Source organism: Sminthopsis crassicaudata, chromosome 6, assembly GCF_048593235.1.
Source record: "Sminthopsis crassicaudata isolate SCR6 chromosome 6, ASM4859323v1, whole genome shotgun sequence".
Classification (NCBI taxonomy): Eukaryota; Metazoa; Chordata; class Mammalia; order Dasyuromorphia; family Dasyuridae; genus Sminthopsis; species Sminthopsis crassicaudata.
Window position 1 is genome coordinate 252,218,199 of NC_133622.1, and position 22,037 is coordinate 252,240,235.

Here is a 22,037-nt window from a genome sequence, read left to right on the forward strand (position 1 = left end):
CAAAGTGAGTAGAATCAGGAGAACAATTCATATGACAACAATGATCTTGTAAAGATAACTTTGCAAGACTTTAGTACTCTGGCCAACCAGACTTGCAGAGAACTCATGATGAAACTTGCTGTTTACCTCCTGGTAGCAATAAACTCGAGTGCAGACTGCGATGTTCATTTTTAGACAGTTGGGGAATTTGTTTTGCTCAACTGTGCACGTTTAGGGCAGGAGTGTTGTCTTTCTTGCTCTCTTCATAGGGGAAGGAAAGTGAGACAGAGAGAATAGGGAATCTTCGTTTGAAAAAAATTAATTAAAATGAAATCCAACACAGGCCTGACGGTGTCACTCCCCTGCTCATGAAACTCTAGAATCCGAGCTCAACCCACGTTTCCCAAAATGACTCGCAATACCTTCCTTCATACACCCACTGATCTGGTCAAACTGTCCATAACGTTCCACAGAGATAACGCCCCACTTCCCGTCTCTCCCTTTTGCTCCAACCATCCACCGTGCCTGAACTACCCTCCACCTTCACTTGTCCTTAGTGATCAGAACAAGACTCAGTGTCCTGTTCGCCACAACAAATACCACATGAAGTCTTTCCTTATCCCTCCACCCCATGGGCATTTCCCTTCACTTTGGAATCAGCTATAGAGTCATCTCTCACACACACACACACACACACACACACACACACACACGCGCGCGCACACACACACACACACTCCTGTTTATGTATACCGGCTTATAGGATTCGAGATCTAGGACTGGAAGAGCTTGTCTAGCCCAACCCCGTTTTATAAATGAGGAAACTGAGACACAGAGAGGTGAAGGGACTTGTCCAGTGTCACACAACATCAGTTATAGAAGCTGAAACCAGGTCTTACATGTTGTCTCCAATGTGTTCTGAGAACTAAGAACAACCATTTATTAAGCACTTACTGTGTGCCAGGCACTTTGCAATTACTAGCTCATTGCATCCTCACAACAATCTTATTGTACTGTGATTATTCCCATTTTACAGATGAGGAAACTGAGGTGACTTGCCCAGGATCACATAGTATCTCAGGCTGAATTGGAACTCAGGTCTTACTGACTGTGCTTTATCCAATGTGGTGCCCCCTGGATGCTTCTACGGCACTTTTCCAAGATGACAGGAGTTGTTAAGGTGGGACTAGGATCTTCTCATTCTCAATCCAGCCAGCAAACATTGATTAAGCGCCAACTATGGGCTGGAGATCAAGATCCAAGGGAACCGCAGTGGGCTTTCCACCTTGAGCTTCTCTCCTCTGGGGGGAGAGGCCCATAAGAAAAACAAATATGCTTTTGCCACGCCTGGCTCCCAGCCACCCCAAGATTTGGGCTCCGAAGCCCAGGTTGTGAGAGAAGGCCGAGTCCCTCTCAAGCCTATTCAGTAGGCGTTTGTGAAAAATAACAGAGCGCGTGCCTTTCACCATCTCAGGATGGCAGACCTGGCTCTGTCCAGAGAGCTCGCTGACGAGCCGCACATTTTGGGTGCCCCCAAGAGAAAGCTTCCCAACCGGGAGCATCAGCCAGAGCTGAAAGGGGAGGAGAGGAGGAGGGCAACAAGAGGAGGGGTCTCCGGCCATGAATAGGAAGAAGAATCCCCAAGGGGGCAGGGTGAGAAGTGTGTGTGTTTTCTTTGTCTCCCAGACCCCCCTTCCCAGCTCTGGCCCCTTTGCACCTCCAGGGCCTTACCCATAAGTAAGAGATCAGGGACATTTGGTTGACAGCTGAAGGGGATTCAGGGGAGGCTGGCAGCAAGCCTGCAGTAGTCTCCCCTTTCCTCGGAGGCCTTTGGTAGGGGAAGGGGGCCTTTTGGGCAGGAGTAAGGCTAGAGAAGCCTCCCTCCATTTTCTAGGCCCTTCTAATCTAGCCTCATTCAGCCCCTCCATCGTGGCAGCGAACCGCCTGAAAACTGGGGACCCTACTCAGTGCTCAGGTGGAGGCTCACAGACTGAGAAGCGCAGGGATGCAGGATGTCACGTTGTTCAACTGATTTTGATTTATAGATGGGAAAACTGAGTCTTAGAAGCAGGATTTGAATCCAGGTCCTCTTCCAATTTCAGTGTTCTTTCCAAACCCCCCTTCTGTGAAAGCCCTAATCAACTCTTATTAAGCACCGTATGTGTACACATGTATGTATGTATGTGTACATATGATATATGCAATAATCAATGGGGGGCGGCATTATGGGCACTCAGATGGAGGGATCAAGAAAAGCCTCACCTAAGAGGCGGCAGGAGCCAAGCCTTGGAGGATGGGGGCTCCACCTGGGTATGGCGCCCAGCCAAGGTAAAGGCCCATGCAGACAGGAGGGAGAGTTCTGGGAGGGGCAGTCTGACCGGATTGTGGAGGCTGGAAAGGGGGAAGGTGCGATAAGGCTGGAGAGATGGGCTGGGGCTGCTTGGGAGGGGCTGTGCATGTCCCCTCTCCCCCAGGCAGAGCTGGCCACCCTGCTGCGCCTCCTCCTGGAAGCCCTTTGGGATCACCCCCAGCTAGGAGAGACCCAATCCCTGCCCGCTGGCTCTCCTGGGAAGCCTTTAGTCAGCTTCCGGGCATCTGATCTTAACCTCCCAGGGCACAGCATCTTGCACCCCCGGGGCCTAGGGTGAGGCAGGTCATGGACTGAGTCCCAGCAAGGCCCAAGGCGCTTCTGCAGGCCCCCGGACTAGGCTGGGCTGGGAGGCCAGACTTTGATCCTAGGTCCTGGGGGCGGAGCATCTGGGGCTGGAGGAGACCTCCGATGTCACCAAGTCCAGGCTCTTGGTTTGGCAGATGAGGAAACTGAGGCTGGAGCTAGGGGGGATGGCAGGCCCAGAGTGACGGAGTGGTAAGGCCTGAGCAGGGCTTAAGATGGTCCCGTGCGCTGTCTCCGGGCCGCGGGGAGATCTGGGGCCGAAGCAGACCGGGCCCCGGGGCCGCGGGGAGATCTGGGGCCGAAGCAGACCGGGCCCCGGGGCCGCGGGGAGATCTGGGGCCGAAGCAGGCCGGGCCCCGGGGCCGCGGGGGGATCTGGGCCCTGAAGCAGGCCGGCCCGGGCCGGGCGGAGGCTTGGGCCCAGGATCCAGGGTCCACCTCACAGGCACTGATTCCTCCGCGCGCCTGGGCCTTCTCTGCCACAGAGCGGTCTGGCCAGCCCCCAGCCCCGAGGATCTCCGCGCGCAGCCCCGCGCCCACGTCCGGGGCTTCCCCGCCAGGCCAAGCCCCGCCCCCGCAGCCTGCGCCGGGCTCTGCCAGCCCCGGGAGCCCCCAGACTCAGCTCCGGGCCGGCCCTTCCGGGAGGCGGCTGAATGAGGGCGCTGGGCGGGGCGGGCGGCCTCTTCCTGCTCCTCCTCCCTCAAGCCTGGGGGCCCAGCAGAGAACCAATGCCGCCGCCTGCTGGAGCCAGGCGGGCACGCGCTGCCGCCAGGAACCGTTCCCTCAATTTTCCGGTCTCCGAGAGCCCCCACCGGGCCCGGGCGCAGCCGGGCCGTCCCCACACACTCCCAGGCCCGCCTCTTCAGGCGGGCCGGGGTTCTTGGGTGGGGCGGGGGCAGCCTCAGCTCGGGGCTGGACTCGGGCTGGGCCGACCCCCGAGCCAGGGGGACTAGGAGAGCCCACTTTCCCGCCTCCAGCCGCACCCCACCGTTCGGGCTCCCTCCCCCCCCCCCCCCCAGCAAGGCTGTAGCCCGACTGGCAGGGGAACCCGCGGCCGAGCTCGCCCCCCGGCGGCGGACACGGGCAGGACGAGGGGGCGGGGGGTCTGGGGGCCCCCGCCCCTTCCCGCCTCCCTTCGGCACCTCCCCCTCCTCCCTCCTTCCCTGCGCGCGCCCTGACAGCCGGAGCCGCGTTGTGTCTGCGGGGCCGCTGCGGCTGCGGGGGCTGGGGGGCTGCGGGGCCGCTGCGGCTGCCGGGGCTGGGGCCGCGGAGCTGTCTCGGGGGCTCCGCTGCCCGGGCTCCTCCCCGCCCGTCCAGGGTCAGGGTCAGGGTCAGGGCCGCCCAGCCGCGCCCCCGCCCCGTCTGGCTCCGCCCGCCCGCCCACCCGGCGGCCCCGCCGGGGATGCGGCGGAGGAGGCGGCGGAGGCGGAGGCCGCGGCTCTGAGGCCGAGCATGGCCGGCCCCGGCCCCACCTACCCGCTCCACCGGCTCGTCTGGGCCAACCAGCACCGGGAGCTGGAGGCCGCGCTGCACAGCCGCCAGGTGAGGGAGGCCCGCCGGGCCCTGAGCGCCCCTCCAGCCCCGGGACCCCCGGCCCGGCGCCCCCCCCAAGCTCGTCCACCTGCCCCCCGCCCCAAGTGACATTCCCGTCAGCCCCTCTGCCCGGCCGGGAACCAGGAGCCCCGACCCTCCCCCCCCAGCCCCTGACAACTGGACCCAGAGGTCCGGCGGAAAGGCCGGGCCGGGCCAGGGAGTCCGTGTTCAAACTTTGCATCCATGGGGGCGGGCCCCGCAGCCCCTCTGCGCTCCGTCAGTGCGCGAGCCCGCCCCCCGCCGCCTCTCAGCTCGGTCCCAGCCCTCCGGTTCCAGGTCGCGCTCGGGGACCAGCTCCCCGGCACCCTCCCCGCCGGCAGCCCCAGCTCCATGCTTCCTGCGCTAGGCTTTTGACTTCCTCGGCTGTGCCATCTCCCCTGCCCGGATCTGCCGGCCGCCCCCCCACAGTGCCTCCCCCGTCCTGTTCCCCCTGCCCTGCCGGCCTCCAGCTGGGTCTCCCCTTCTCCAAGCTTCCCTCCCTCCCTCGGGCAGCACGACATTGAGCTGGTGGATCCCCGGGGTAGGACCCCCCTGGAGCTGGCCGTGTCCCTGGGGAACTTGGAGTCCGTCCGAGTCCTGCTGCGGCACAACGCCAACGTGGGCAAGGAGAACCGCCAGGGCTGGGCAGGTACCTGAGGGGGCCCCTCCCTGGCCTGAGCCCCTTTCCACCCTCACCCCCTGCTTCTTCCCTCCACACCGCCCCCCACCCGAGCTCATCCCGCCTATGCGCGTTGGCCTGGAGTCAAATACTTGCTCGCTGTGTGACCCTGGCCGAGTGACCGACCCCTCTGGGACTCGCTGTCATAACATGAGGGACCTTGAGCCGGAAGACCCAGCTTCCCCTGCTCGGCCCCCTCTGCCCCCGGCTCAGGCCCCTGCCCGTCTCTAAGCCCGAGGCTCGGGCTGGTTCCCAAGGCCTTCCAGCTTGGTGATTTGGGAGCTCCCCCCCTTCCTCCCCCAGTGTTGCCCATTGAGAACTTAGAGGCACAGCTGGGATTTCGGGGCTTTGTTCCCCCTCCTCAAAGCCCCCCCCTTTCCTTCCTGGGTCTCCATGGCCCTTGTCATATCCAGCCTAGGACTCTGCTCTCAGGACGGGTGCGCGGATGGCCGGGAGGGTCATAGACAGCTGGCAGGGCCGCGGGCGGCTGGGGGGGCTGCGGGCGTCAGGGACCGATGGGGGAATGGAGCCCAGGGGCGGCGACGGGACGGGCCCACCCTGCAGTCCTGCAGGAGGCCGTCAGTACCGGGGACCCTGAGATAGTGCAGCTGGTGTTGCAGTACCGGGACTACCAACGGGCCACCCAGAGGCTGGCGGGCATCCCTGAGCTCCTCAACAAGCTGTGCCAGGTACGGGGTGCCCGGGGCCCCCACCACGCGGAGACAGCAATGAGGCCTTTTTCTTATCCCAGCAGAAGGAAGTCAGGCAAGGCTCACTTTTCCCCACGTTGCAGATAGGGAAACTGAGGCTCAGAGAGAGGTTAAGTCCCTTGTTTAAAGCATAGATCCTGTAGGTGTCTGGTTCTGATGGCCTGTTCCCTGAGAGCGGGTTTTGTTAGGTGAAATCATTAATTGCACGATGACTGATACACACTCACACACTCATACTCACACGTACCCCATTCCTGTAAAGTTTACAAAGCACTTCTCCTTAGAGCCCTGTGCAGCATAGACCTGAGTAAACTGAGGCTCCCAGCAGCCTCCCCTGGCCAAAGGCCTCCAGTTAGGGAGTGTCTGAGGTAGGACGGACCCCGCCTCCAACCCCCAGAGTGTCCAGCTGCACCTGCTGCTCAGGGCCGGGCAAGGTCAGGGGAAAGGCTGTGGCCTCCAGGGGCAGGACTCGGGATCTCCTGCTGCTTTGCAGTTGGCTGGAGGGGGCGCTCTGGACTCAAACAGGGGCTGGAAAAATCACCCCCTCTTCCTTGAGCTGCCCCCTCCCCCACCTGGGGAGACACTAACGGGCCCCCATCTTGTCTGTCCCAGGCCCCTGATTTCTATGTGGAGATGAAGTGGGAATTCACCAGCTGGGGTAAGTGGAGGCAGGGGGGGGAGGAGGGCGGAGAGGAACCCCCGCCCAGGGCAGGCGAAGCCAGCTGGCCAATGTCGGGGGCCCAGCGCTGGGCCACTTGCCAAGGCGGCCCTTTCTGACGCCACACCCACAGTGCCCCTCGTGTCAAAGATGTGCCCCAGTGACGTGTACCGAGTCTGGAAGCGTGGCCAGAGCCTGCGGGTGGACACCAGCCTCCTGGGCTTTGAGCACATGACCTGGCAGCGGGGCCGGCGGAGCTACATCTTCAAGGGCCAAGGTGAGAGAAAAGGGAAAACTGAGGCAGGCCGGCGTCCGTCCCGTGCCTTTGTCCTGGGGACCTCGGGTCCCTGACTCAATTTCCCTGCAGAGGCTGGGGCGCTGGTGATGGAGGTGGACCACGACCAGCAAGTGGTGCGCACGGAGACGCTGGCGCTGGCCCTGCACGAGCCCGAGGCGCTGCTGGCAGCCATGCAGCCCAGCGAGGAGCACGTGGCCAGCCGGCTCACTTCCCCCATAGTGTCCACCCACCTGGACACCCGCAACGTCGCCTTTGAGAGGTCAGCTCCGGACTGGGGCGGGAGGGGCTTTCTGGGAGTTCCAGGCTGGGGTCAGCGGCGTCAGGAGGACGAGTCCCCGGCTGTGTGACCCTGGGGGAGTGACTGGATATTTCTGTGCCTCCGCGTAAAATGAGGGAGGAAAAATCCCTTGCCCTGCCTGGCTCACAGAAAGTCCTATAAAAAGGTGACCAAGAAACAAAAACAAGAACGATGAATGAGAAAAAGAAATTTAAAAAACAAGACAGTTTCCTCCTCTGTAGAATAACCGAACAGGACGGCCTCTCACTGCCTTGCAGGCCTGTCTGACCCTCCACTTTACATCTCTGGGCCTCAGTTTGCCTCTGTGAAAACTAGAGAATTATCCCTGATGGCCTCCAGCTTGTTCCTGCCCTAGTTATTCTATCCTAGGATCCCATGGCCAGAGGGGGAGGGAAGGAGCTGCCCTGCAGGGAGTGCTGTTCCCTAGCCTGCCCCATGGCCCCTTTTACCAGGTAGAATCCAGCCTCTGCCCCTGGGCCTGAGACCCAGGGTGTGGGGGGCTGATCTCTCATGTCTAGCCTAAATGCATTTCTGCAGAGAATATTTCCTTGTCTTATAAGTGATAAGCTCTAGGCTAGACCACACAAACTGGGCTAGCCTGGAAACCTCACCACCATGTTTCTCTAGGAAAGTTTGTTCATTTCTGCTCATGGGACAAAGAAAGGAGGAGGCAGGAAGGACTTCAGAGTCTGGGGGAGACAGGACAGACTCATGAGCCTGGGAGAGGACCTGTACTGAAGCACCTTGTCTCCTACAGGAACAAATGCGGGATCTGGGGCTGGCGGTCAGAGAAGATGGAAATTGTCAGCGGCTATGAAGCCAAGGCAGGGACTGAGGAGGGGGCCCTGTGGGGGAGGGGGTGCCAGCCCTCCTGCCAGGCTGGGCCCGGAGCTGGCACCGGGCAGGCTCGTGCCTTGGGGAGCTTCCTCTCTGCCTCGGATGAGGAAGCCCTGAGACAACTGATGGGGAGGGGAGTGGGCAAGTCACTTAACCTCCTGGCCTCAGTTTCCCCATCTGTAAGTTGGAGGAGATAATCGTCTCTCTATGGTCCTGTGATGGGGGTTCGGCCCCGGGCTGGCCGCAGGGCCCCTTCCCCCAGGAGGAGCTCAGACTTGGGAATGGAGGGCAGGGAGGGGAGGGGTCCTGGCTCAGGCCGGGACCTGTTTCCTTCTCCCACTCCCAGGTGTACAGCGCCAACAACGTAGAGCTTGTGACGAGGACCCGGACGGAACATCTCTCCGATCAGGACAAGGCCAGAACCAAAGGTAAGGCCCAGGTGGGCCGGGCCTCTCGGACCCCTAGAGGGCTGCGGCTTCACCTGCCCCATCTGATGAATGGGGCTAGTGGTAACACTCACCACTGTAATAATGGCTGACGTTGGTATAGCCCTTCCCACACGCCGGGCACAACAACCCTGGGAGGTAGGGAGCTGTTGTTATCTCCCTTGTCCAGATGGGTAAACTGAGGCAAGCAGCGTAAGTCACTTGCCCGGGATCCCAAAGCTCAGTTGGATTTGAACTCAGGCCTTCCTGCTGAATGAAACTCAGGAAGCCCACACACACTTGTTTTCAGAGGTTTCATGCTGGGATCTGGGTGGTATAATATACCTGCGCGCCACTTAACCCACCATGCATCTATTGAGCACCTTCTGTATACCAGACTCTGCGTCCCTGCCTTGGATGACCTTAGGCCCCCCCCCCTCCCAGTTCCCCATGCCAGGGGCTGAGGGAGGGCCGCTCTCCTCCGCTCTTATGTTCTCACAGGGGGAAAGACACCCTTCCAGTCCTTCCTGGGGATGGCCCAGCAGCACTCCTCCCACAACGGGGTGAGTGTGGGCCCTGGCCGGGGTGGGCCGGGCGCAGGGCAGGGGCTCTGGCCTTCCTGGGAGGCGGGCGTCGGGTGGTGGGCTGGGAGGCCCGAAGGCTGAGCACTTTTCCTGGGTGGGGGGGCCGGGCTGGGGCAGGCCCCGGTGCTGCAGTCAGCCAGTCCCACCAACCCCACGGCCATCTCCCCGGAGGAGTACTTCGACCCCAACTTCAGCCTGGAGGCCCGCAACATCGGCCGCCCCATCGAGATGTCCAGCAAAGTGCAGCGGTAGGACTGCCGCTCCCTGTCCCCGCTCCCCTGCCCCCCCCCCCGCATGGCCCCCACGCACGAGTCAGGCCCGGCCTGGTGGTCGGCTCTGGAGGGCGCGGAAGGCCCCGGCAGGAGGACGGGCCATCCCCCAGCCCCTTTCCCCTGGATTCTGGGGGGTGGGGGCGGGCTCTTGCAGCTCTGATAGGCCCCAGCTGCTCTGGCAGGTTCAAGGCCACCCTCTGGTTGAGTGAGGAGCACCCCCTGTCTCTGGGTGACCAGGTGACCCCCATCATCGACCTGATGGCCATCAGCAATGCCCACTTCGCCAAGCTTCGGGACTTCATTACCTTGCGCCTCCCACCAGGCTTCCCTGTCAAGATTGGTGAGGAGGGAGGTAGAAAGGTGGGGAGGGCCGCAGGGGAGGGGTCTGTCTATTGGGAGCCCCCCATTACTGTTACCTGTATAATGGGGTTTATCAATCAATTATTAAGCGCCTGCTGTTTGCCTGAGGTTTTACAAGGCCTTGGGGATATAGAGATAAAGAGAAATTCTTCCTCTTCTCAAAGAACTTTGTCCAGGGAGATAACATGTAATACATGGGCATATAAATGCGGTGCCCAGGGGCAGGTAGATGGTGCAGTGGGTAGAGCCCCAGCCTCAGACACTTAACACTTCCTGGCTGTGGGATCCTGGACAAATCACTTAACCTGATTGCCTCCCCCCCCAAATAAATGCAGCACACAAAAAGGACGCAATGAGAGGAATCTCGGAAAAGCAAACGCGGCTCCCCTCAGACATTTATGGGGGGCTCGGCATGTCCAAACAAGGGAGAGACAGAGCAGATGGAGAGAAGGCCGGAGGGGGGCCTTGTGATGGCCCCAGTGGCAGAGGCAGGAGGACCCCTGCAGGGTGTCTGGGAAAGAGGAGAGGCCTGGGCCAAGTGAGGGAGCTGTGGGGGGTGGGGGTGAACCACAGTGTGTGTGTGTGTGGGGGGCTTCCGTGGCTCAGGACCTGGCCCCGCTGTCCCTGCAGAAATCCCTCTGTTCCACGTGCTCAACGCCCGGATCACTTTCAGCAACCTGTGCGGCTGCGACGAACCTCTGAGTTCCGTGTGGGTGCCGTCCCCCGGCCTGAGGGCCCCAGAGCCCAGCTGCCCTGCAGGTACTGCCCTGGGGGAGAGGGGCCGCTCAGCTGGGGGGGGGCGGGGAGGAGAGGGCCAACAACTGAGACTTGGGCCCATCCTTTCCCCAGGGAGCCCCTTTCCTTGTGAGGTGGACCCGGCCGTGTTTGAGGTACCCGAGGGGTACAGCGTGCTGGGGGCTGGGCACAGTGAGCCCCTACGGGACGAAGATGACGACCTCCTGCAGTTTGCCATCCAGCAGAGCCTGCTAGAGGCTGGCACCGAGACAGAGCAGGTACAAAAAGGTCCAGCACCCAATGGGGCGTGGCGCGGGGGGCCTGCAGTCCGGGGGTGAGGAGCAGGAGTGATGCGATAGCATCCAAGGGCCTTGAGGGGTGAGCGTGGGGGCCAGGCCCGTCTGTCCCTGCCAGCGCGGAGGCCAGGGTGGGCTGGAGGGTCCTGGGTGTGGGGTCAAAGTGAGGCAGGGGCAGATTCTGACCCCAAAACCTTCCCTTCCCTTCTTCCCTTACCCTCTCTTCTTTCCTTCCCTTCTCTTTTTCTTTTACTCCCCTTTCCTTCCCTTCTTTCTTTTCCCTCCCTTTCCTCTTCCCCCTTCCCTCCCTCCCTTTTTCCTTTCCCTCCCATCCCCCCTTCTCCCCTTCTCTTCTTCCTGCAGGTGACCATCTGGGAGGCTCTGACCAACACCCGGCCAGGCCCCGATCTCCATTCTCCGCCCCCTGCCTACGAGGAACAGCTGCAGCTGGAGCGGTGAGCCCCGAGTCCTGCAACCACTGAGGGCTTTTGCTGTCCCCCCCCCGCCCCTGTGATTCTCCTGGGGGGACATTGGGGGTCTCCCAGTGCCCCTGCCCCTCTGCCTCTGTGCCTCCTCTCTCTCTGGGAAGGAGAGTGGAGCCAGAAGGGGCACCCGAGGTGATCTGGAGCCCCTGGGTGGTTCAAGGGACTGTTTGCTTCCCCTCTCTGCCATGGGCCCCTTGATTAGCCGCCTTAGGACAGAAGAACCTGAGGGATCTGGGCAAACTAAGGAGGCCGGCACTCTTGGGAAGGGCCCCTTTGGTGCCCTGTGGGCAGCTGCCCATCCCGCTTTGCCGTTCCCGGCCCGCTGCCCCCTGGGTTGGGTCAGGAAGGTAGAAGAAGCGGGAGCTCCTGCCTCTTCTTTGGGCCCCAGAACCCCGTGAAAGGAACCCCCCAGTGGGAGGGAGATGGGAGGCGTTGCTAAGTCCCCGGTCCCCGTCAGCGTTTCCCCCTCTCCCTCGGCAGGGCCCTCCAGGAGAGCCTGCTGCCGCCTCCGGAATCTGGGGGCCCCGGGTCCCCTCGCCTGACCCCTCCCTCCCTGAGCCCCCCCAGCTTCGACGAGCAGCTTCGCCTGGCCCTGGAACTGTCCTCCCGGGAACAAGAGGAGAGAGAGAGGAGGGGGCAGCAGGAAGAGGAGGAGCTACAGCGCATTCTGCGGCTCTCCCTCACAGACCACTGAGCCGCCCAGTCGGGATGGAGAGGACACTGCCCAGGCCAGGGCTCCAGCCTGGCTTTTATAACTTATTTATTTATAAACTGCTGATCAGTCGAGGGGAGGGGTCAGGGGTCGGGGATTGCCCAAGATGGAGATGGGGGATGGAAATAAATGAGAAAACACCCTGAGGTTCAGCTCTGCTCTGTGGGGCTTGGGGGAGGGGCCAAGGATTCCTCAATTGCTCCCCCCCCAAGTCCCGGTTGGTTATTGCAGCCCCCATCCATCCCTCCCCCGCCCAAGATGCCAGCTGGATGACAGCAGGCTCACCTAGCTTCCTCCTTCCCTCCCTCCTCCCTATCTAGAAGCACCTACTGTGTGCAGGGGCAGAGTGGGGGCAGACTGGATTTAGGGGAGGGCGGGGCTCCTGCCTCATTTTCTCCTCCAGAGCCCCCGAGATGCAGCCCCCAGAACATCTGGGGATGAGTCTGGCACCGGGTCGTTGGCCCTTTAACCTTAGGGCCTTGTCCCAGTTTGGCGGGAGTGATATTAGCGCTGTGAGAAATGAGGAGAAAATGATCCCCCCCCCAAAAAATAATCCAGGCTGAGAGGGGAGACCCTCAGGGTCTGTGCCCAGAACTGACCCGCGGCTACTGCCATTCACTCTGAGCCAATCAGGGCCCAAGCCATGAGGAGCTGGGGCTGGGCCTGGGCCAGAGGGATTGGGCTTCAAGGCCTGCGAACCCCAAGATCTCCTGGGAAGGGCGGACAGCAGGGGAGCGGGGAGGAGCCGCCTCCGCCAGCCCCGGGGCAGCGGTCCCGGCGGGCAGCTCTTCCCAGGGCTGCTTCTAGCAGGGCGGCAGGGGGGACATGCGGCGGCGAAAAGGAGGATTACGAAGCCCCAAAGGAAGCCCGAGGAGTCGGGCCCCGGGGTTCGCGCTGAGACCCAGCTCGGGAGGCCCGGCGGGCAGCCTCGGGCTGGGCCACAGCCTGTTCCGGCCCTTCCCGGCGGCCTCCGTCCAAGGGCTCTGAGGGCTGCTGGGAGGGGCCTTCGAGCCCTCATTTACATTTGGGGAAACCGAGGTCCAGAGAGCTCCCGGCCGGCGGGTGGGCGTCTCGGCCTCCGCGCCTCCATTCCCACGCTGCCAGAGGCAGGGCCCGGCCACGCGGGGGAGGCTCCCGGAGCGCCGGACCGAGCGCTCCCAGGACTCCAGCGTAGGAGCCCCAGCCTGGCTCCCCGCCCCGATCACCTGGAAAGGGGCTGGGCGGAGTTTAGCTTCGGTGGCCCCGCCTCAGGGGGCGGGGCCTCGGTCTGTAGGAGCTTGAGCCGGAGGGGAGGGGCGGCTGCGGCGCCGCCTGCACCGAGAGCCCGGGAGGCCGAGCGGAGGGGTGGCTGGCCCTTTAAGGGCCTCCCCCTAGGACGTGCCAGGCCGAGGTGGCTCGGCCCGGCTCCGCTCGTTGCTCTCCTTCCTGGTCTGGCCTGGCCAGGCCTGGGCTGGGCAAGGCTGGGCTGGTCCGGGCGGGTCGGATCGGGTCTGGGGGAGGGGGCTGCGCCGGAAGCCCTCCGTCCGGCCGCGTGCGTGCATGGCCTTGGTCACAGTGAGCCGGTCCCCCTCGGCCAGCGGCCACTCCACCCCCGTGGGCCCCGCGGTGAGTCCTTGCCCACGCAGGCAGTCCGCCCTGGCCCTGCCGGGCCTGCTGGGACGGGCGCGGGGCAAGCCCAAGTCTCCCGGCGCCGCGGGCCCCTGACCTTCCCGGCCCGCCTGGGCAGGGGCCCCTGGGGGCCCCCTCGCGGGAGCTGACCCGCAGCGGCCTGGCGGCCTGGCCGGGGACGGGGAACGGGCCGGGGGCAGAACTCCCGGGAGTCGGCGAGAGGAGGAGGGGGAGTCCGGGGGGCTTTGGAGGCAGGAGTCCCTCTTCCCTGGAGCCGGGAGTGGGGGGTGGGGGTTCAAGGGGGAAGATCGGCTCTATAACCCTAATCTCGCCCATCCCCCACCCCCACGGCCTCGAGGGGCTCCGGGGGCTCCTGGGGCTGCTGCAGCCGTCTCTGAGGTCCCGCCAACTTGAGCCTCAGCCCCCCACACTGGGAAGGGCTCCGCCGGGCTCCGGGCCTGGCTCTGGGCCTGGCTCCCAAGAAGGAAGCTGTTAGGACCTTGGGGCCCGGGAAGGGGGAGGGTGGGCGGGAAGGAGCCCCTCACTCTGCCCATGGGGCTGCTTCCCTGCAGGATGAAGGGCCCAGCCGCAGGAGGAGCCAGCTGCAGCGCAGGTGAGGGGCCCTCCCCGCCGGCTTTGGCTCCCTGGCCAGCTGCTGCTTTGTGGGGGCCGGTGCTGGGGGATGCTCAGCCCTTTGTCCCATCCTGGGACCCAGTTCCTGGAGGGGCAGGGGAGGAAGGGGGGAGGGGATGGCCCTCTGGGGTTAAGCACTTTGAGAGCTCAGAGGTGGGGAATCTTTGTTCCTGGCTAGGCAGAGCTTTGCTGTGCTGCGGGGGGCCGTCCTGGGCCTCCAGGACAGGGGGGAGCCCGGCCCCAGGGATCCGGACCGGTCCAGCGATGAAGATGACCCAGAAGAGGAGGAGCCCCCCTCTGACCAGGCCGATGGAAGCGGCCCCGGGACTCCGGAGCCCTCGGCCTCGGGGAAGCAGGAACAGAGGCAGCACCTGCACCTCATGGTGGGGCTGCTGAGGCCTCAGGACAACATCCAGCTGGTGAGAGGCGGCTTTGGGAGGGAAGGGGACCGGGCTTCCTCTGGCTCTCCTCTCACCTCTCTGACTGTGCTTCTCTGTCTCCCCTCTCTCCTGCCTCCCCCAGGGCTCTGCCCTTCTCCTCTGGCCTCCTCTCTCCACACTCTCTCCCTTGAGCAGCCCATCTCCTTCCAGGGTTTTCGGGGCCTCCGGGAGGCGGAGCCCGGCCTCCCTCTGTCACCCACCTGTGCCGGGAGCCCCACCACCACCTCAAACGCAGCATGTCTCCCACTGAGCTCGGCATCTCCCACCAGCATCTGCTCCTTCCAAGTCAGCGACCTCCACCCTGACCCCTGCCCCTGCCAGCCCCAGAGGGCCTGCTTTTCTCTGCCCGTGCCCCCGGTGGGCACTCACAGAGTCCTGGGCTCCCGGAGGACGGCTTCCTCCGCCCTCTCCCTCACTAAAGACCACCCCAGGCCGGCCAGCCCTGTCAGAGTCTCCCTTTTGCGGGAGCCCTTGTTCCAGAGAAACGGGGTTCACATTCTGTCCCTGATGTTTCTACGTGATCTGGAGCAAACTAGATTCCTCCCATCTCAGAATCTATGCTCCTACCTCACTCTATCCCTTCATATCCCTGGGCCTCGGCTTCCTTCTCTGCAGTACTCTGACCCGGAGGTCCGAGATCTCTTCCAGCCCTGAAGCGCTGTCCCTGGTGCTTTGCCCACAAAGCCTAGTCCTCGCACTGGGGAAGCTCTCCCCACTTTTAAAATGCTCCCCAACTCTGCAGGCCTGCCTCAGACATCCCCTCTCCGGGAAGCCTCCCTTTGTCCCACAATTGTATCTTCTCCCTCTCTCCACATTCTAATCCTCTTGTTATCTGGGATTCCTCAGAGCAGGCTAGAGAACGGCCCAGGGGGCACCACTCCCCTCACTCTCTCCACCCCACCCACAGTCTACTCAGAAGGGGCTCAGGAAATGTGCCCTCAACTGAACCAGGAGAGGGGGATGATGGGAAAATCATCATGGTACATGGATTGTCTGAGAGGCAGCATGGGCCATTGCACAGAGAGCCAGAGGCCATGAAGACCTGGCTCCAAGTCTTGTCTGACACACACTGACTATATGACCCTGGGCGAGTCGTTTCACTCCAAGACTAAATGCCCCCATGTACTGATAGAGGGGGGTTCCCTCAGGGAGATCCGGCTCCTCCCCAGCCCCCAGACTGCCTCCCCCCCACATCCCCAGGCCATGTGTTTAGAGATACTCTCTGAATCTTATGCCCCCCCCAGGCTGTCCAGTTGGAGACCACGCGGCCTCAATGGCTCAGGTACCTGCTTGTGGTGTCCACGGCGGAGCTGCTGAGCCAGGGTGAGACTGTCCTCCTGGGGGTAGACTTCTCCCAGAGCAGGTAGGGGTGCTGCTGGAAGTGGGGGACTGGGGAGGTAGGAAGGGCCGGGAGAACCCAGCTGTCTTTCCCTCTGTCCTCCAGCCCCCCCAGCTGCACTCTGGGCCTGGTTCTGCCCCTCTGGAGTGACACACAGGTCTACCTGGACGGTGATGGGTGAGAAGAAGCCATTTGATACTGGAGGGAGGGGAAGAAGGCTCTTTGGGATCTGGGTGGCGACGTCTGGTAGGACAAGCCCTGGACCTCAGTTCCCCATCTGTCTCACAGAGATAACCCACCTGCCCTGCCTCTCAGAGGGCGGCTGTGAGAAAAGTTCCTGAGGTGTGGATAAGTGGGTGGCTCTGGGAAAGTCTAATGAGGGACATACATACCCCCACAAGAACATGAGAACCCGAGGCTGCCTGGTCCCCGGCCCTCCCCTGAGCTGGGTGAAGGCTCGGTCTCAGCTACTGGCCCCCGGGGGCTCCCAACTTTCTTTGGTGCTTTGTAATCCAGCTTTCCACCTCCCTGATGTCGGAGTCCCCTTCTAGAACACCTTTGTTCCACCGGGGAAACTGAGGCCCAGAAGGAGAAGGGCTGTGCCCTTTGCAGTTGCTCTGACGCTGGGCCCAGGAACCTCCGGACCTGCACTGCCCACTCCTGAGGGCTTAACTCCCCGCCCCCTCCTCTTCCAGGGGCTTCTCCGTGACATCTGGAGGTCAAACACGAATCTTCAAGCCCATCTCCATCCAGACTATGTGGTGAGAAGGAGAAGTGGGGGCTGGGGAGGTTAAAGGCAGCAGGGGATGGGACAGAGGTGGGTGGGGGCGGGGAGGCCCAGTCTAATCCTCTCAGAGCAACCACAGCTTCCTTGGGAGCTGCAGTGAGTCACAAAGCCCAGATGTCTATTGAGCAAGAGAAGAGGGAACTGGGACAACTCAGCCTGTTTCATCTTCTGACCCCTGGACGGAGCAGCAGCAGATGCAGGGGGCCCCCTGCCCAGTCCCTCTCCTCCCGTCAGCCATAAGCCCGGGCTGATCGTGTCTCCCCTTCTCAGCAACCTTCCGGGGCTCCCTGTGGCCTCCGGGATCCAGAGCAGAAGGCTCCGTGGCCTCCCTGACTCAGGTCCCTCCTCCCTTTCCAGAACAGGAATTGACTCCCTGCCCCTCATTCTGGGTGCAATGACCTGGCCTGTGGCCCCTGGTGCTCTCCCTTCTCTCTGACTCCTCGCCCCCCTCTCAAGTCCCTCCTAAAACCTCCGACTTGGGGAAGCCCCCCACCTCTCGGGCAGCTTCTTGTCCCTGTTAGACACGGGCAGGGACCGCCTTCTGCCCCTGGGCCCAGAGCTCGGCCTGGCCGGGCACCCAGCACCCTGTGCTGAGGGCTTCCCTGTTCCTCGCTCCCAGGGCCACCCTCCAGATGCTGCATCAGGCCTGCGAGATGGCCTTGGGCCACGGGCTGGTGCCCGGGGGCAGCGCCCTTGCCTGGACTGGCTACTACCAGCAGCGAATCACCTCCGACCAGAGCTGCCTCAACGAGTGGCTGGCCATGGCTGACCTGGAGTCACTGCGCTCTCAGCTGCCCGGTGCCGACTCCAGCGGGTCAGTCCCTGGGGCGGGGAGGGAGCAGCTGCCCCCCCACGCCAGGCTGCAGGCTGTGGGCGAGGGGGGGCACAGGGGAGAGCAGACCTGGGACCCCTGGTCTGATGGGCCCCGTCCACAGGCACTCGGAGCAAGAGCAGATGGAGCGGCTCATCCGGACTGAGCTGTGGGGGGTGCTGGACACCAGCGATCTGGAAAGTGTCACCTCCAAAGAGGTAAGGGGGGAAAGCCAGGAGACCAGGCCGGAGATGGCCCCCCTGTAGCTGGGGATGCCCCAAACCTGGCGGGGAAGTTCCATGGTCACAGGCCCTTTCCTCCATCACGCCCCTGTCCCCAGAAGCCTTCACCATGGCCCCTGGGGAGACTCAGAGCTGGGGCCCGTCTGCTCCCCCTCCCCCAGAGGCCAGCCTGCTCCCGTGTGCCCGCCTCCATGTGGCGGCCAGGCCCAGGGAGCGGCCAGGGCGCCTGCGCCCCCTGCAGCTTGGCCCCCTTCTCCAGATTCGCCAGGCCCTCGAGAGCCGCCTGGGCTGCCCCCTGCAGCAGTACCGAGACTTCATTGATAACCAGATGCTAGTGCTCATGGCCCAGCGGGATCGAGCCTCACACATCTTCCCCCACCTTTACCTGGTGAGCTTGCCTCCGACTGGGACCGGGCGCTGGGCTCGGGTGAGCAGGGGGAGGGAGGCCGCTACCCACCACCCCCTTCTCCACAGGGCTCTGAGTGGAACGCAGCCAACTTGGATGAACTTCAGAGAAACCAGTGAGTACCAGAGCTGAGGGGCACACTGGCACCCAGCCAGACTAATATCCTCAGCTAACAGAGGGGGAAACTGAGGCCTGAAGCTCCTGTACCTGCCCTAGCCCTGCCCAGGGCCTGGCCCACACTGTTCTCCCGCCCACTCCCCACCTCCTTGAGCTGGCACTCCCCGTCAGGGGTCTTTCCAACCTCCTCGCCTAGGAGGAGCCTTGCCATCCTCTGGCTCCTTTGCCATCCTGTCTTCCTTCAGTCCCCAAGGTGAAGGAAAAAAAGAGCAAGCTTACAGTCCCCAGGCCTAGACCCCCTGAGACAATTTCTCTTGCTACCCCCTTCCAAAGTGGGCAGAATGTGGCCACTAATCGTCTGTCTATGGGTACGAGTCCTCTTCTCAGCCGCCAACTGGCACCGGTCACAGCAGTGAACAAAAATGCCCGCCCAGAGCTGGCTTTGTAAAATGGGCGAGCGATGGAGTGGTACGGCGGGGGGGAGACCCAAGAGAGGTCCAGCGGAGGCCTGGAATCGGGAGGCATTGGCCAACATCATGTGGCGTGGCACGAGGGGCACCGGCTGGACTGCGGGAACACCAGCCCCCCGTTCTACCTCTGGTGCTGACTATGTGGGGAACCTCGGGAGGCTTCAGATTCTCCTTTGTAAAACGTGGGGCTGGACCCAGATGGTGCCAGAGGTCACCTACTGTTGAGCTCAGTGGCTCCCAGGCCGGCTCACTTGCCATTGTATCCCAGCGGCCACTTTTGCCTTGTCTGTTAAAGGGGCAGCTGGGTGGCACAGTGGATAGAGCTCCAGCCCTGATGTCAAGAGGACCTGAGTTCAAATCCAGCCTCAGACACTTAAACACATCCTAGCTGTGTGACCCCAGACAAGTCACTTAACCCTGATTGCCGCAGGGAAAGAAAGCTTTAACAGGGACACCCTCTGTTTCTGCTCCTCAGTTATTTCCGGGAATGCCACATTAATCTTTTTGCTGGCATTTCAACAAAAAATCAGTTTGCTAGTGGAGATCTAGAGATTTGGGCACTCCCTCTGGGGAACTGTCCTTCCAGGCCTGCCCAGTGGGGTCTTGGGCTGCCCTGGCCTGGCCCAGGCTCCCTCGGGCCCAGAATAACGGTTCCTGGCTTCTCCCTGGCAGGGTAAGCCACATCCTGAACATGGCCAGAGAGATCGACAACTTCTTCCCGGGACTCTTCACCTACCACAACGTTCGGCTTTGGGACGAGGAGACGGAGCAGCTCCTGCCTCACTGGAAGGAAACTCATCGCTTCATCGAGGCCGCCCGGTGGGTCCCCCTTCCCCTAGGCCAGCCAGACATCCCTCAGCTGTCCCTGCCCCCGCTGCAGCCCCCGCCGCCGTGGTGCTCGTGGCCCTTAGCCCTCCCGTGGCCCCCCTTCTTTCTCAGCTCCCCCAGCCTGGCCTCGGCCCCCGTATTCTGTCTGGGCCTCTGGTCTGGTCTGGACTTGGCGGGCCGATGAGGGATGGCTGACCAGGAGGCCCTTCCTGCACAGGGCCCAGGGCTCCCGGGTGCTGGTACATTGCAAGATGGGTGTGAGCCGCTCGGCCGCCACCGTCATGGCCTACGCCATGAAGCAGTACAGCTGGGGCCTGGAGCAGGCCCTCCGGCACGTTCAGGAGCTGCGCCCCATCGCCCGGCCCAACCCCGGCTTCCTTCGGCAGCTGCACACCTACCAGGGCATCCTCACGGCCAGGTACCGGTCCTGGGGGCACGGGGTGGGGTGGGGTGGCGAGGGCAGGCGGGACGGCGTGGTCACCACGCTTTCTTCCTTCCAGCCGCCAGAGCCACGTTTGGGAGCAGAAGGCCGGTGGCACGACCTCCCCTGATGAGCCTCCAGCTCTGGATGCCTCCTGGTTGCCTCCCCACTCCCTCCAGGAGCCAGGGGGCGGTGGGGACTGGAAGGCTGCAGGAGGGGAGGAGCAGCCGGGAGTGCCGAGAGAAGAACCCGGCCATGGGGGGCCGGGCCCCCGGCACCGCATGGACCTCCGCGGGATCATGAGATCCATCAGCCTGCTGGAGCCGCCGGACCTGGGGAGCCACCCCGACGCAGCGGATCTGCCTGAGGTGAGAAGGGGGAGCCTCACGGTCGAGGCACCTGCTCGGTGTGCACGCCCGGGAGCCACGATGGTTGGTGGTTGGGAGCACGGGAGAGTGCTCAGCGGCTTTTCTAGGCCGCGGCTTCTCAGACTGAGAACTCAACTTGTGGAGGCTGTGAGAGTCTGATCTGTACCCCCGTCTGTATACCTGTACACCTGTATGCACCTGTTTCAGACAGACTCCTCAAACCAGAAGGGAGCGTGGGTGGGAAAAGGTTAAGCCTGTTCCACACCAATGAAGTCAGAGCTTGGGACCAAACGAGCCGCCAAAGGCTTTGGTGGGAGAGCTCCCATTAGTTTCTGGAGCGGGGGGAGGGGGAGTGGCGGGGGGGGGGGGGAGGTACAGATGGAAGGGCGCTCCCATGCAGTTTGTGGCCAGGAGAGGGCAGTGCCAACCGTGCCAGGCCCTTGTTGCCAGGTCAGAGATGAGTGTGGGTGAAAGCCTTGCGGAGGGGAGACCGGACCACGGGAGGCAGAGGGGCTCCTGGAGGCCAGGAGGCTGACTCTCGGCTTCTGACCTTCCAGGTGTTCTTCTCATCCCCAAACGACTCCTCGGATGAGGCTCTTCACCAGCCTGAACAGGGCCAAAGGCCCCCGCGGCCCGTCCTGTTCTCCCGAAAGTCCGTGGCCGCTTTGCACAGCGCGGCCCTGGTGGCCAACAGGAGCCAGGCCTTCCAGGCCCAGGGGGAGCCCGCGGATGTGCCCAAGCCGCGGGCCCGGAGGGTGACGCGACAGGCCAGTGTGGACAGCAGTGGAGAAGAGGGAGGGCCCTGAGCCCTAGGCCCAAACACTAAGAGTGGGGAGCTCCCTGCCCCGCCTTGCACGGCTTCCTCCTCCACCCACCCCTCCGCCCTGCTCTAGCCAGCACCTCCCCCAGGGCCCAGACCTCAGTTCCCTCCTCTGGGGAAAAGGGGCCAGCACAGAGAGGACTGGAGGAGCCCTTCAGCTCTCAAAGATCCAACCTTGGGCCCTGAGACCACTCCCCCTCCCACAAGCTTCCAGTGACTGTGGTTTTCCAACCTCCCTAAGCTTAAGATTTAACCAGAACCTCAAAGGGTCAGGGGCAGCCCACAGGGACAGTTTTCCTTACCAGAGATGGAGGCTGTTCAGCCTGGACACCCAGGGTCAAAGGCCCAACAGCCTGCCCTGGGGCCCCCCTTCACAGCTGACTCCAATCTCTTCCTGGGGCCTCAGACAGAGAAGCCTCCAGAGGCCAGCAGTGATGGGGACCAATGTCTCCTGGGACACCCCCGCCTCCCCCTCCCCTCTGGGCTGCTGGGACTTGAATCCCCAGGCAGTGGGCGGGGAAGGCTGGAGCTTCTTTTCCTGGTACATGGTGGCACAAGTGTGTGTTGCGCGCAGGCACACACACACACACTCCCCCCATTCCTCATTAGCTAGTCAGTTATTTTCTATGACCTTTTAATGACATGGCTTTTTATTTAGGAATAAACAAAGTCAAGTTTCATATTAAATTATTTTTCATTTTATGGTATGTTTCCTAATAGTGGATTCCACAAGTGGATCTTAGTTTGTGGATGATTCCGGGCTTTATTTGATCGGTTTTTCTTGGCTCCTCCCAGTCTCCACTTGCATCTTCACTGGTCTTACTCACTCGGTGGGCTAGCATTTATTAAGTGCTTATGGTGTACCAGCATCATGCTAGATTTCAGAAGTATACAAAACAAAGCAAAACCCAGATCCTGCCCTCAGAAAGCTTTTATTCTTTGGGGAGAAATAACCATGGAGATCAGGAAATAAATGGGACTTTGCCCTAACAGGAGCCTCCACTCTCACAGGAGCCTCCTCCCTTAGGGAGAAATGTCCCTGGATAGCAGCGGGTGAGTCTTCAACTCCTCCTTATCAGAACTAGACTATGCCAAGCTGGAGGAGACTTTACCAGGCAGGCAGGGCTCTTCTGGTTAATGATTACAAGCAATAAAGATAACAGTTTAACCAGGC

General features: G+C 62.3%; 2 protein-coding genes across 3 annotated transcripts; both read left to right on the forward strand.

Moving 5' to 3' along the window:
• The first annotated feature begins 3,368 nt into the window (after nucleotides 1-3,368).
• ANKRD13D (ankyrin repeat domain 13D) lies at nucleotides 3,369-11,720 on the forward strand. Of its 2 annotated transcripts, XM_074274779.1 has the most exons (15): nucleotides 3,859-4,194; nucleotides 4,738-4,873; nucleotides 5,468-5,592; nucleotides 6,226-6,271; nucleotides 6,405-6,548; nucleotides 6,639-6,828; nucleotides 7,625-7,691; nucleotides 8,051-8,132; nucleotides 8,631-8,692; nucleotides 8,831-8,961; nucleotides 9,168-9,325; nucleotides 9,976-10,104; nucleotides 10,195-10,358; nucleotides 10,740-10,831; nucleotides 11,342-11,720. In XM_074274779.1, the coding sequence occupies exons 1-15, from the start codon at nucleotides 4,105-4,107 to the stop codon at nucleotides 11,553-11,555; spliced, it is 1,830 nt and encodes a 609-aa protein (XP_074130880.1). In that variant the 5' UTR covers nucleotides 3,859-4,104; the 3' UTR covers nucleotides 11,556-11,720. The 2 variants fall into 2 exon arrangements, with proteins under 2 accessions (XP_074130878.1, XP_074130880.1); XM_074274777.1 differs by having other exon boundaries at nucleotides 3,369-4,194; nucleotides 9,976-10,358.
• A 1,097-nt stretch (nucleotides 11,721-12,817) lies between these two features.
• On the forward strand, nucleotides 12,818-21,550 carry SSH3 (slingshot protein phosphatase 3). Its single transcript, XM_074274780.1, has 14 exons — nucleotides 12,818-13,178; nucleotides 13,754-13,794; nucleotides 13,993-14,233; nucleotides 15,499-15,617; nucleotides 15,699-15,770; nucleotides 16,289-16,354; nucleotides 17,000-17,194; nucleotides 17,316-17,409; nucleotides 17,693-17,821; nucleotides 17,908-17,954; nucleotides 19,099-19,245; nucleotides 19,472-19,672; nucleotides 19,755-20,043; nucleotides 20,601-21,550. The coding sequence occupies exons 1-14, from the start codon at nucleotides 13,113-13,115 to the stop codon at nucleotides 20,847-20,849; spliced, it is 1,956 nt and encodes a 651-aa protein (XP_074130881.1). The 5' UTR covers nucleotides 12,818-13,112; the 3' UTR covers nucleotides 20,850-21,550.
• Nucleotides 21,551-22,037: the final 487 nt, after the last annotated feature.